Raw genomic sequence first — 14,232 nt, 5'->3', positions numbered from 1 at the left:
AGGAGAAACCTACAGACACATACACCATGCATAAAGATTATAGGCTTCGGAATCAGTAGAACATGAATTTTTTTTGGCACCTCTGAAAATCTATACATAATTTGGATTACATAAGCATTGCTCCTTTCAAAGGATAGCTTGGGACTGACTAGAACCAAAAGGAGATGTTTTGGTATGCAGCACTTCATCTTTACCATCTTCTCGTTGTCTTTGCAGATGCTATTGCACTATTGCCTGTTGCCTTCAAAGATCTGCAACCGCCTTACATCTGCTGCAGCAGGAGTGGCAGCCAACAAGACTTAGGTGTATTTCCTTCCTTTGGTTTCCTTCCTCTAAAATGCTCAACACTTGCTCTTTTTCACCCTACTTTTGCACACTCCCATCCCTAAATAAAAATTCTGTATCACAAATAAATAATCCCACTGTTAGTTCTTCAAAAAGCAGATCTGCTTTGAAGCACCTCAGTTGATGGGAGAACTAAATCTTGTCATCGGTGAAGTAAACTACTGGCCTGCACTTTAAGATAAATCTAAGAAACAACATGGGTATTTAATTCCTAAAACACAGGTACATGTTCAAAGAAAGGCAAATGTAAGACTTTGAATTTAAATTACATAAGGCAAAACATGTAGCTGACTATTCTTGGAGGGGATGGGGTGGAGAAAGAAGCTGAGAATAGAAACAAGAGTAGGAAGTCACAGAGCAAGCCTGGATAAGATCTGAATGCAATCCTAAGAGGAACCTAAAAGGAGCTTCTGGGGTAAATGTGACCTAAAACTGATCAAATAAATCCACTCTACATATTGAGTTGTAATTATGTCTAAGTAGTTATGACATACATAGTCTCTATGAAAAACATAGAATATGATGCAAGTGTAATAAAGCTTGTAAAAATATTATGGTTGTCAAGCATAGAGAATATTATGACAATCTTAAAAATGCCACAGTAAGCAAGACCATGAACTTGATGAGCAAAGAAACAAAAAGACAGTAAATGCTAAAGTATTAAAAAAAATCTTGATATAAGACAAGACATTTTTTACAGTGACAATAATAACTGAAACCAACTCCCCATGAAAGTGCTAGAGTCCCATCACTGGAGGTTTTCAAGATGCAATTGGACAGGGCGCTAGATAATCTCACCTATGCTTCCTTTGCCACAAAAGGTTGGAGAAAAGGATCTTTCAAGGTCCCTTCCAACCTGGGCTGTTCTATGACCCTAAATGGGACCTCCACAGTAGGTGAAGGGCTACTGAATCATTCTCTTGAATGTCTGTTGTGGCCCAGAAGATCCTAAGTGTTATCTAAGAAGGAAGCTCAGTCTCAGGTTTGCTCTACAGTTGCACTTTATTAGTTTTCTTCCTGTCACAGCTTTCCTTCCAACACTGTTGTAAGGATTTAACATTAAACTTCTCTAAACCAAACTTACTTGCTTTTGCTGCTAAGGTTCTATAAGGGCCAAAGAGCAAACTGCGAGCTTTGCAAACACCAGCTCCCCCAAAATACGGACATAAACTGGCAGATAATTCCCAAGGCCCTAAGATCCGACATGTATCTGGGAATCTCAGCAACTGGAGTATGCCTCCCACCAACCTGCAGAAATGTGAGGATATATACCAACAGGCAGGGATGCAGGGAGATGGTTCCCACAAACAGGAGCAGGCAGCAGGGACACAGCCCGCCACACCTTTCTGAGCACTCCTCCTGTCCCACTGCCAGCAGCACCACCTGAGTGGGGCTCAGAGCTTGGCCAGAGTCCACCTTTGTCCTAGGAAACAGAGCGCAGTACATCCTCCAGATTAAACAAGTCGGCACCAAATAAACCTCTCATCCATTTGGCCTCTGAATAGATGCGATAGGTCAAATGTCAATTGCCTGCCTTGAATATGAAAAATGCAAACGTAAATTATTTTTTTCCTGCGTTGTTTACAGTCTTTGGGGCCAGTGCAGAAGGACAGAGGAAGTGTGCTGTGCTAACTCCTACATCCCATTGCCTCCTTGTTCAGGGGGGGCTTTAGCACAGGAACTGCACTTCTCTCAAGCCAATTTGACCGCCCTGCAGGGAGACCATGCAGGAAGGACTGCTGGCCTTTTCCTCCCAGTGCCACTCAAGGGCCAGGGGTCTGGCCCTACACAGTCAATACAGAAAGAAATGACAGAAGCAGTACAACAAAATAGCAAGATGCTTGACTGGTAGCTCTATTGCTTCCAATTAGATGAAATAGAACTCAATAGCTGCCTTTTTTTTCCAATTCATTTTTCCCTCATTGCATCAGTAAACCACACACTGCTCATCAAACAGGTCTGCTAGCCCACAGTGAGATTCATGTAGCAGGACTAGATATCTACTAAGACATGAGCTAGCTGGCTAGTTAATAGAAGGATGTTTTGTTGTTCTGTATGTGATTGTAGTGCAAATTAACCTTTGATCAATGGTGTAGAGACACAGGCACATGAAGAAGATCACTACTATGGGTGAATTTTATAGCATGAGAAGATTTACTGGCTGGAAATTGACTGTATTCAATTTAAAACAGCAAGTAAAGATGTATGACTTCAGATAAGATGCATATAAATTCCAAACTAACTCAGGTATCACTGCTATTACCTAAGTCACTACTTAATCTTGACATCCTTAACACTCACATCCTAAAACATGTTCTGCATCTTCAGGATGATTTTTAGGCCATCTTTAAATTCCCTCTGAAATTTCAATATTCTTCCTGAAAAGACACACAAACACTCCAAAACACTGAGTCACAAGGCAAGAACGGTACTTATTTCTGTGTTATTATTCATTTCCCATTAAGTCCTAAGGTCACAGTAAAGCACCTGCCAGGGGTCTTTACACAGAAGGCTCCCATTAGCATCTACAATGACTACACAGACCTCCTCTGAATCATCAACTTCATCACGATAACTTCACCAAACTTCAAGAAAAAAACTGGTATAAACATGGTAGATCCAATAGATAGATACATTAACTCATGAGAAAACTATTCATATTTATTTGGTAAGATCTAAATTTTTGAACTATACTCTTAATATATATTACATAAAGCAACATCCTTGGCAACAACCCCTAGCTGGCAAATCCCATGTTAAAAATTAACAGAAGCATTTCACAGACCTCCTCAGCTACTCTTAAGACTCCTGGGTGGAAGTTATAAAGTCCTGTTGCATGAAACCAAATGTTGTGCAATGCCTTCCCCTGCTACAGACCATTACCTTTCATTACTGAATCCAAACAATATATGTGAGATGTTCCAAAACCAAACATCCTTTAAATGTACCTTTTCAGCTCTACACTTCACCACTCTGCATCTAGCAATGGCCTTATCAAACGTTAGGTTTGGTTGTCCTTTATTTTCTTCCTGACATGAATAAACTATTGTCCATTATCTTTACCCTCCATGGCTACAGGTATTTTAAAACTCTTTTCAACATTCTTGAATAGGTCATGTTGTCTAACTTGTACTTTCCTTATTTTGACTTTTTCCATTTCCATCCTTTGTTCATATATTCATTTTTGGTGCCATTGTAATTTCCACATATCCACTTGACAGTAACGACTTCTTATCCAGTATCACCTTCCCTTATTTACATGCAACAGTCCTATTAGGGCATCTAGAATTATAGCCTTGAAAAATTTGCCATAGTACACGTGGCAGCACTAATCTTCCTGTGCACATACTCATGCAAGAAAGACAGATGTGGATAAACTCTAGAGCATAACAAGATCCTTTGACTAGAAGCTGGCTACATTCATCCCACCAAGATGACTCAGATGTATCTTGAAACCTGTGATTTTCCAGTCAACGATCAGCTTTTCCTTGTCCATCACAACTGGGGTGAAGTACACTATGATCGACATTAAGAAAATGTGGTTTTTAAATGTCACCAGAGAGTTATTACTGGACATATAATTACTCCACCATATTTCCTTAAGTTTGAAGTAACAATAATAACTTTATTCTTCCCAGACTTTAGGAACAGACTGTTAAGAAGTTCAACTTATTCTCTAGCAAGATCAGGTAGTCCATGGCAGACCATATGTAATGAATTAGAAATTTAATTTATAAATAATTAAGTTTTTATTCTTCTGAAAGTTCTCTGACTTTGAAACAGCTAATGGACACTGGCATAATACAGGAGCCTTTCTACCTTTTCCATCCTGAAGAACAATGTCTAACCATCAATTTCAACATCACAAAAGAATCAACCCACTAACTTCGTTATACCATATATATGTATCTTTCTCAAGCTCCAAATTATCTTACATATTTGAGTTTCCTATCATTAATATGCAGTAAACTGAAAGATGTACCTCTTACAAAGAATGTAGCATTTGGATTTACTTCATAATGCTTTAGAGTTGTCCTTTTTTTATTTTTGTTGTTCTCTCAACTGCCCTTGCTCTTGTATCGTCCAGGAAATTGGCGCACATATTAATGAGATGAAGCCTACAGACTTCCAATTTTATTCAGACTTTATCCCAGTGTTCCATAAAACCCAGTCTACTTGGCTAACACCAGTGTTTCCCATGTCCTTTCTATTTTCGACCAAGGAACACGAAGATTTTCTCAAAAAGGTCATCCGAGTCCTCTTTTGGTTTCCTTTTCAGTCCTCTGAAGTTTTTCACCTACAGAATGCTGTCTGCAACTGCCTTACTGTTGCCGGAACAGATCTTTATCAAAGCAGCTTCTCCTGCTTATCCATTTTCCCTGGAACAAAACAGAACATCCCACTGTCTACCTGACCCTTGAAGTTCAATAATCCTCATTAGGATGAAGCCACTGAGAAGGATTACCATCTTCTGCGCCACGGCTTGCTGGAAGCAAGGAAGCATTCCCAAGAAATGCCAACACATGCTGCCTCGTTCCATCACCACTCCCTGGGCATCTGCCCCTGGGTCACTGTTGTAAGAGGATACAGAATTTACAAAATTTCACCGGCCTCAAACCCACATAGTTTTTTGAGCGACAGAAATGCCACCTTTCCTCTGTTACCGTTTTCCTTAAAACTTCTATTATGTCTTCTTCCAGGCAACCCTTGCAAGCCGCCATCTCAAATGCCCCTCGGTCTAGCTGCAGCACCATGCCCCTGGCACACATTCTTCACATTTTCTTACTCTTGTGGCAAAAAAACCCCTTTCTTATTTATTTATTCTCCCATTTCCTCCGAACCACCACGTTCCTTTTCCACGCCCAGCCTTCCACAGCACAAACCACGTCACACGACCCCTCTCCTCAGCCTCATGGCCGGCCCCAAACCGCGCTCCCCAGACCCCTCCGGCCGGGCGCACGGCAGCCCCCACCCCGGCGGCCGCGGCCGCTGCCCCGAGATGCCCGAAACCCGGCAACTCCCAGTCCCGTCTGCCCAAATCTCCAGTGACCTGACTGAAATGACGCCTTTAGCTAGTCACAGGGGGATGGGCAGGAACCCCTGCTGCTCATGTCCGAGGTGCCCTGTGGGGCGCAGCAGGCCCTGCCGCCCTGCTCCTCGCGACTCCCTCTGCCGCGACCCCCTGCCGCCGGCTGAGGCCTCCGCTTCCCTCCGAGCGAGCACCGCGACAGGGACCGCCCCACGGACACGGTCACCAACACGGGCGGGAAGCCGGCCACCGGCCACCGACCACCCGCCATTGCCCGCCGCCGCCCCCCCCCCCCCGCGCCTGCCGGGCCCCGCCGCGCGCATGCGTGGGGGCGGCACCTCCCAGCGCGCGGGGGCCCCGCCCTTCCTGCCTCGGAGGGAGGGGTCGGGGGCGGCGGCCGGAGCCAGACGGGAAGATGGCGGACCTGGAGGAGCAGCTGTCCGATGAGGAGAAGGTAGGGGTGGGTGGGGGTGCTGCGCTCAGCCGGCTCGCCCTTTCGTCCGCCGGCCCTCTGAACCGGGAGGCCGTGGGGCGAGCTCACCTCTCGCCCTGTGGTTCGTATTTTTACCGTCGCTCCGCGCCCGGGCCTGTCAGTCGGGGGGGCGGGAGGAGGGTCGGCGCGGCCCGGCCCCGCCGCATCTCTCGCCGCTCCTTGTACGGTGCGGGCCCGGCGGGAGGCGGGGCGCGGGGCCCGGTGAGGCGGTGGGCGCTTAGTCGGCTCCCTGCTGCTGCCCCTGCCCGGGGCGTGGCGGGGGGTACGGTGAGCGGGGACGGCGCCGAGAGGCAGAAGAGCCGCGGAAGGGCTCTCCCCTCCCCCCCCGCCACTTCCCGTTTCCGAGGCGCCCTGTCCGTGCCAGCCGGCGGCTCCGGAGCACCGGCTCTGCCCCCCCCCCCCCCCCCCCCCGGAGGGGCTATGCGCCGCGGCCCTGGCCCCGGAGCAGCGCCGGCCTCGGCCATCGCCTCCCCTTTCACCTCCGCAGGCCCCGGGAGGAGATGCGGTACGGGAGGTTTAGGAAAGGAGCGGGGAGCATGGGGGTGAGGAAGGCTGGTTTGCTTCCTATTAGGAGACAGTAACTAGGGAGGTGTAAGGTCAGGCAGCAGAGGGTCTGTGTTAACGAGATGTACGCCTGATCTCTTTATGGCAGTTAGAAACTTTTTAGATTTAAGACAGATTTTCCTATAAAAATCTCACGAGGAGCAGGGTATCTCCTCAGTTATCAGTGCTCCTTGTCTTCCTCTCTCGGATCCAGCTTCATGGCAGCTGCCTGTTTCAGAGCTAGGGTGTGGTGTTTTGTATGCATGGTGCACTTGCTCATCTCTTTATGTAATGCGTGGTTGTATTCACTTTCAACTTTAAAAACTTAGGTTTTCATGGCTGTGGAAGCTGTGAGATGACTTAGATGTGGGACACATCAATAAATGATGTTTCAAACTTCTTTGATGTTAGAAGAAGGATGTCTGAAATGTCTGATTGGTTACAGTAAGGCAGATTAACAAGTTAACAGGGTTAACAGGGCCACGTTTCAGAACTACAGGTGCACTGATAAGCCAAGAGATTCACAGTGCCAGGATCTCTCTCTCTCTTCCCCAAGAGGCTTTCAGGCTGTGCCTGCCTCTACTCAACTCACGTTTAAATGCCACCTTTCTGTTGCTACAAGTAATAACATAGGCAAGAAGTATATGTGGTAATCCATGATTCTTTTAGCCCCTTATAGAAAATACAAGTAACTAATCCAGTACGTTGTTCCTAGAAGGTATGCTTGAAAATACTTAGACTACAAGTTATCGTGGCATCACTGAATGATTGAGGTTGGACCTCTGGAGGTCATTTTGTCCACCACCACCCGCCCCCACTCATACAGGGTCATCTAGAGCAGGCTGCCCAGGACTGCGTGCAGGTGGCTTTTGAAAATGTCCAAGGATTGAGACTCCACAACCTCCCTGGGCAACCTGTGCCAGTGGTTGGTCACCCTTCCAGTAAAAAAGTGTTTCCTTATGCTCAGATGGCACTTCCTGTGTTTCATTTTGTGCCCATTGCCTCTTGTCCAGTCAAATAATAAAAGATACAGTGACAGTTTTATTTTGCCTCTGTATGGTCTGAGACGTGCTGCCTGGGCTTTTGTGACTAATGAAGTCACCAAACTTTCTTCTGTCTGTTAATACCAGTTTTTCTTTTCTCCCCAAATGGGTGCAGATGTTCTAGAGACTCTTCCTGGCTCAGTATAAGTGAACAGAATCTCTGCCATTGTAAACTTAAATTGATTCTTTTAACTGCTTTAGTCCCATGTAAAATTGATTGTCCGATGTGAGTGGAATTTTCCAAGCCTGGCAGTATATTTTCTTGGCTAATAAAGCAAAGATGGGTAACACTGCAGACTCTTGGAAAAGCAGGCAAATAGCCATGCAGATCTTGTGATGCCTTAAGGTTTTAATTCTGATACATTTAAGTTGTGCTATCACTTTACAATAAAAATGTTATCTCAGATGTTCAGTTTTACTGAGCTAAAAAAAAGTCTGCCGGATAGCATTTGAAAAGCACACCCTTCTCACCCATCCAGTTGAGACTATAAATAAATGTAGGAGTGGAGTCAGAGACACTAACATTCATTTTCATGGGGAATAAATCACGTTGCTCCTTCATATACTTTTTTCCTGTGATATGGAACTGATAGTACTGAAGGCTGACGCAGATGATGATGGTATAGCTATATAGTTTTTTGGATAATGTCAATAGAGATGTAAGTAGAACACTGGTTGAAACTGCTGAAATTCAAGGAGGGAAGAAGGTGAACAAAGTAACACACTTTTTTGTACCAGACTCCTAATAATGCTGTAAAAGCTAAGTACATAGGAGATCAAGTAATGTGGTGATACAAGTTCTGAAAGGTCTTTGGTGCATATCTTTGTGTATAGTCAGTAGATTTGAGTGGTGAAGGCAGTAAGCAATTCCATTTTTAGCACTTAAACTTCCCTGTTGCTATCTAGTAGTCAGTTTAAGATGGCTGCATTTAGCTCTAATGTAATTCAGGTTTAAAACTTGCAGTGTTTAGCATAATTGAGAATACAGAAAGGGCATGAATTGCAATAGTGGCAAGACAGAGTCACAGTTCAGTTAAAGAAGCTTTAAAACCAAGGGAAGAGGAGAGTCAGTTACCAGAAGGAACATGATTTCTTAACTGGTTTTTTGAACCCAGTTGTGTTCCTTGGATTCACGTTTTAGCATGAGATTTTTGAAGCCTTGCTTATCTTTCAGTGATGATAGTAAGTGTGAGGATAAATTTGCAGAAGTTTTTTTCAAGAAAAAAACATAATCTGAGAGCTCTGTACTAAATATGGTGCATAAGATTTGTGTACATCCACAGGTCTGAAGTTGGGCCGTTGCTGGTGAAAGTTACTTTCACATCCAGTACAAGGGATTTTCCAGTGCTAAGACCAGCTTCTGTTGAGACACACTGTTTTGCAGTTGCTTTATTCATGAAGGTCACTGAAAGTTCAGAAGCTTTTAGATAGGTGGAATAACATAAGCTTATGTTTGCTTCAGTCTATAAATAAAAATATGGTCTGAGAGGTGGAAATCTTGAAGCCTTGAACTCTTAAGAGAGATAGCAATGGGAAGTCATTGCTTTTGTACCCTTCCTATGGATAATGCATCCTCACTTAACAAGTTCTGAATGCAAAACCTATTTATTTATCCAGCATATTTGAAGTAGTTTTATTAAAGTCTAGTAACCCTTTTTTGTACTTCTAATTTTATGGTAGTTTCTGTAGAAATTGTTTTCCTACTGGTGGCTGTCAGACTAATAAGCATATGTGAAACGTTTTATAATGAGCATATTAGTGTGAATATAAAAGCTACAGTTTATCAACATGAATATAGGCAATGATTAATGGAAGGTAAAATGTTACTGTAAAAATTGCATTTACTAATGTAAATATTCATTAACAAACAGTGCAAGTGCAAAACAAGACTAAAACTATCTAAATCATAAAACTAGCGTTCTGCAGTCTGGCTTTGGTGACTTGAAGGGATGTGTTTGTTGTAGATATTTTTTTAATATCATTAATATGAATCCTGTTCTGTACAAAGCACAGGAGTTAAATAGCTGTGTTAATATCAAGATAAAGCCTGAGAAAATCAGGATGCCTTCAGGGAGGAAAGCAAAGAATCCTCATAGGAAAGGATAACACATCTCGTTTTTTAATGCACAATTAGCTTTTGCATTCCTTAAAATTCTGAGCATATAAATACAGGAAATGTCAAACATGATTTTAATAAAAGGAACCACACCTCTTTCAGTAAGGTTGTCTCAGTAGTTCCACTTGCTCAGGAAGGTGAGATTTGACAGTAAGTCAGCTTGCTCTAACTAGAGCAAAACTCTTCTGATGAGGAAGTAGTTCCATTTGTGAAAATGAGCTGGCACTGCTTCCAGGCATTTTCTAGTGCATTGGGTAACTTTGTAACTTCTCAAATTAGGTGTCAAAACCTGCAAGTCTAAGTAATGAAGGTGGATGTCTTATGCAGCATAGTTTTGTCAGATTGTTTAAGGAAAACTTGTTTCTTTAGTCTTTGAGATGAAAAATCTATGCCAGTAAAATGTGTTCTCTCGTATGCAACTTCATATTTAAACATAATACATTAGCAATAAGCAGAATTTTCTGACAAAAAAATGTCATTTTTTTTAAATCTTTACATGTATTAAAGCAAGATCTGCTCTAAATCGTTCATTTTGGAAGGATCTTAAATTCTGACTTCTAGAATTGCCCTGAATGACACTTGGATACCGTAGACAATTAGAAGTGGAAGGTGTTGGAGTAGAAGCAAGTTTTGAATAGCTTTTTCAGGGTATAATTGCACTGTAATTGGTAAGGTAAACTTAAGGTATAGTTTTGCAAGTGTCCTTGATGTTCTTTGTAGTTCATCAATGTATGCTTTGTTTTATGTTTGAAAGCGCAGCTTTGCTAGTGTGTATAGCAGGAAGACCTTGTGAGCTCTCTGATTTTTGTTTCCATTTAAATTCTGAATGGAACTGGAAATGCTGTAGCAGGTTCCTGTGAAAGGTTGAAAAACCTTTAATACTTAAATGTGAAATAAGTCAGTTACTCTTTAAGCATCTTCTGTTTAATTTACTGTATTATCAAAGCTGTGAAAGTTAATGTTTTTCCACAAGTGAAACCTAGCAGAAGTTGTCTGGAAGGAATTGTTTTTACAAAGGTAAACTCAACGGTTACGCTTCAATAATATTTTGAGGAAATTATTTAATAAGAATGAGGAAGTTGGGAGTGTTTCTCAGACTGACATGTAATTCTGAATATGGCAGTCCTTCCAAGATTAAGATTTTTATGTACATTCTGAGATATTGCAGTGTGTTGTCTTGGGTTAGAAATTATTTTTTTTTAATACCCTTGAGATTGAAGGACAGAACTGAAATTTTAATTGCTTTGGGAAATTACAGAAGTGTTCAACACTGTCTAAAAGAGTGATCATATACTGTATATATAACTGCAAATAATAACTTCATTTATTTGTGCAGTCATACATGCTGGAAGAAGTTTCTGGAGGTAACTCGAATGCTGCTCCGTCAAAGCAGGCCAATGTAGATCAGGTTGCTTAGGGACTTGCTGTCTTGAGTTTTGGGTATCCAAGGAGGGAGACTGCACAGGCTTTCTGGGTGACATGTTGCAATGTTTGACTGCGCCCATGGGTCAGAAATTTTTCCTAATATTTGTTTCAATTTGTGTCCAATGCTGTTTCTCTCTTCCCTGTGCACCTCCATAGAAAGTTACTATGCAAAGCAAAATTGTCTGTGTTCTTGACAAATTAAAAGTAATTATCTGAAGCTTGAAGATTAATACAAATGAAGCCTGTTATTCTAAATATAAGATCAATGATTTCTAAAACTGCAGTTCATATATTCTTTTGTTATTAGTAGTTTGAAAAAATTAGGTACTCTGTGTGGATTATGACTTTTACTGTGTCACGTAATGCAGTGGCACCTCAGGACCATCGAAAGCCCTGTTGTTGCTGCCTTTGTGCTCGCAGAACTCTAGTGGAAGGTTGCTACCCAGGAACCTCACAGCTGAATTAGATGAGAGAAACAAATTGAACCAGCAATAGAGAAGAGTAATAGAACAAATTATTGGCAAATCCGATAATGAAGCCAGAGACAATAATTTGTTATATAACAGGTAAGGTCCTATTGCCTGCCAACACAGTCATCAACCTACACAGTTCTGCTGTGAGATACCATCTTTGGTTGATTTCAATTTTGGCAGTCAAAGAGGAACAGGCTAAGAATTGTAGCTGCATTATTTAGCTAATCAATTTATTCTTCTTGGGCAGTGCTGTACAATATTCACTTCCAGTTTCTGAAAGAGTGTAAAGGAGTTTGAACTACTCATGCAGAAATGAAAGCAGATTTTTCAGCATATGGGAATTACTTTTTTTTTTACCCTTAAGTAAAAAGCTTCTGAAATGTAAAATATTTCAAATACTTTCTTAACTTGACAGAAGGCATTAAAACTTTCAAACTAACAGGTAACTTTGAGATAGAATTTTAAGACATTGGAATTGGGAGAAGGAGAAGTACAGTTAAGGTCACACCTTTTTCTATGACTTCTAATAAAGGCATTTTTTATAGAGCAAACTCTGATATTGTTCCTTTTCTCTCCCTGCTGCTGTTGAATCCAGGCTTGATGTCCTTGGAGTATCTGATTGTAAAAAAATGATCTTGGAGTAGTAGGAAGAGTCACTTTAAAAATTTAGGCTTTGTGGTGGAAGAATGCTTTGCAAATGTGAACCAGGTGCTGCTTAGGTTATAGTAGGTGCCACTCTAAAGATTGCTGAGAGAGAGAGAGGTCTCATTGCTGTAACTGTGGAGCACATTTGTTGGGCTAACAGAACATCCTGATTCTGTATGTGGGAGGTAATGCTATTGGTTTTTAAAAGTCTTGTACATTTCTTAAAGCTTTTACTTCTCAAACGGAAGTTAATGCTTTCGCTTTTCACTAAATGTTAAATTTTATTACTAGTTCAGTTTTCAATTAATGACTTCTGCAAGGAAATTCTGAAAAAAATTTTAATGCTTATTATTTGTTGTCTATCTTATCCATAAGCAAAGTATGCAATGGCTCAGCTTCTAAAGGTTTTATGGCTAAGATTTACTCAAATTTACATCACACCAACGACTACGTTAGACCGTTGTCAAAAGGTATGAGATTTCTATTTCAGAAAGGAAGTGCTAGCCTCTAGCAGCATGCTTTTCAAAACCATATTTTGTTTCTTGGATTGATTACATATGTTGGGGTTTCAACCCACAATGAAATAGGAAGTACCAAAGAATTTGGTTAGAGATGCTGCTATTTTAAAGCACCCAATGTGTAGTCTCCTGAGAGTGGAACTTAATGCGACTTTATTAGACACATCTCCCATTAATCCTCTAAATTTTTTTTTCCCTCATCCTCTCTTTTTTTTTTTTTTTTTTTTTTCCCCCTCCATCTCACATGGGTGGTTTTTTTTCCTTTGCTTTTTTTAATTTTCTCAGAAGCCCCTTTGGAAGTTACTGAAAGCAACTTTTGCCCAACTTGTGAACCTGAGATGTTCTTAATTTTTCCCCCCCCCCCCGGTTGGTCATATTATGAGCTCACATGTACATACCTGGAAAAAGCACTACTATGTTAAAGATAAAAACTTGCAGTAAAGATGCTGTAGGGAAGAATGTTCTGTATGATAAATTAGGAGCACGCAGTGCTATTGTTAATTTTAGAATCGTTTTTGCATGTGTGTGGTTTTCTAGATTTATTTGTTTTCCAGCCAACTACTGAGAAGATACAGGTTTTCAGAGAAATATAGATATGGGGGGGAAATAATATAATGTATTCTACTGTCTGTATTATAATTGTAAGCAAATTTTTTTTTTCAGTTCAGAGCTTTTAGTAATTGATGGTGATAGCTGAAGCTGAAGTTTCAGGTTGATCTTGATCCTTTGATGTCTACGAAGCATAATTGTTTCACTAATTTGAGACCAGTACAGTTCTTTTAATATGTTTCTAAATTAAAATATAGGAAGTGCATGACATTAGAAAGTATTCAATTAGATATAGTCATGAGTAATAAAAGTAACTGCAAAATGGCATGGGGGAGAGACTTACCTTCTCAATTTTTTTTCTAGCTGGACCTGTGTATGACCCAAGTAACACACATTGCTTTCATCTTCCTCTTTGCTATCTGTACCTGATAAAAAGACTTTCAGAAGTCCTGGTTTGGGTTTATTTTTTAATCCTTCATCTTAATATGATGTGGTGTGTAAAGTTGATATTAAGTTGGAGACTTTTATAATATTTACACTGCTGCTGAAAGACCCTACAGTGAAACAGTCAGCACCTTTCAAAATGGCTATTTTTGTGAAAATAAGCCTCATTATCCAAGTTGCTGCTTTAGGTAGAAAGAATGCAGCTAGAATATCTCACGCTATGTAAGATTTACCTTTTGCACCACTGTTAAGTGCTGCTGCTGTTACATACTCTTAAATACTGTGTATTAAAAATAATTGCGGATAGCACGTGTTCTACAGACGCAGTGCAGCTTCAGGCATTACTGTGAAGGAAATGTCTGTTCAGTCAAAGCCATAGGCATGGAATGTGCCCCTCCTTTCCTGTGCCACAGAACCACATTTTTGCAGTGTTTTCTTCCTCAGCTCTCCCAGAAGCAGAAGTGAATTGAATACTACAGTGCGTTTTTCAATTGAACTTGGTAGGAAAGCAGTTGCAACACTGCTTTTCGTATTCATTCCCTCTGCCAGAGTCACTGCCTTTGCTCCACGTTTGTGTGGGATTCTACATATTTCAGGATGCTTCTTCAC

The 14,232-nt window shown here is 41.3% G+C and overlaps 1 protein-coding gene and 1 long non-coding RNA gene across 4 annotated transcripts in view; one reads left to right on the top strand and one right to left on the bottom strand.

The window, feature by feature from the left end:
• Positions 1-2,392: 2,392 nt before the first annotated feature.
• Positions 2,393-5,644, bottom strand: LOC119148601. Of its 3 annotated transcripts, none has more exons than XR_005104438.1 (3): positions 5,396-5,644; positions 4,811-5,132; positions 2,393-4,724 (listed from the first exon to the last, which is right to left on the bottom strand). It is a non-coding gene; the product is annotated as an uncharacterized LOC119148601 (long non-coding RNA). The 3 variants fall into 3 exon arrangements; XR_005104437.1 differs by having other exon boundaries at positions 4,811-4,916; XR_005104439.1 differs by lacking the exon at positions 5,396-5,644 and having other exon boundaries at positions 4,811-4,916; positions 5,010-5,370.
• A 59-nt stretch (positions 5,645-5,703) lies between these two features.
• The window catches only part of CAPZA2 (capping actin protein of muscle Z-line subunit alpha 2), a 31,171-nt gene continuing 22,642 nt past the window's right edge, over positions 5,704-14,232 (top strand). The window contains exon 1 of the mRNA XM_037388991.1: positions 5,704-5,828. Within this exon, the coding sequence (XP_037244888.1) occupies positions 5,790-5,828 (39 nt within the window). The 5' untranslated portion in view covers positions 5,704-5,789. The remainder of the gene's footprint in view (positions 5,829-14,232) is intronic.

Source organism: Falco rusticolus, chromosome 5 (genome assembly GCF_015220075.1).
Source record: "Falco rusticolus isolate bFalRus1 chromosome 5, bFalRus1.pri, whole genome shotgun sequence".
In the NCBI taxonomy this organism is placed as follows: domain Eukaryota; kingdom Metazoa; phylum Chordata; class Aves; order Falconiformes; family Falconidae; genus Falco; species Falco rusticolus.
Note: the sequence above shows the minus strand (reverse complement) of the source record. Positions and strands in the feature narration are given on the sequence as shown.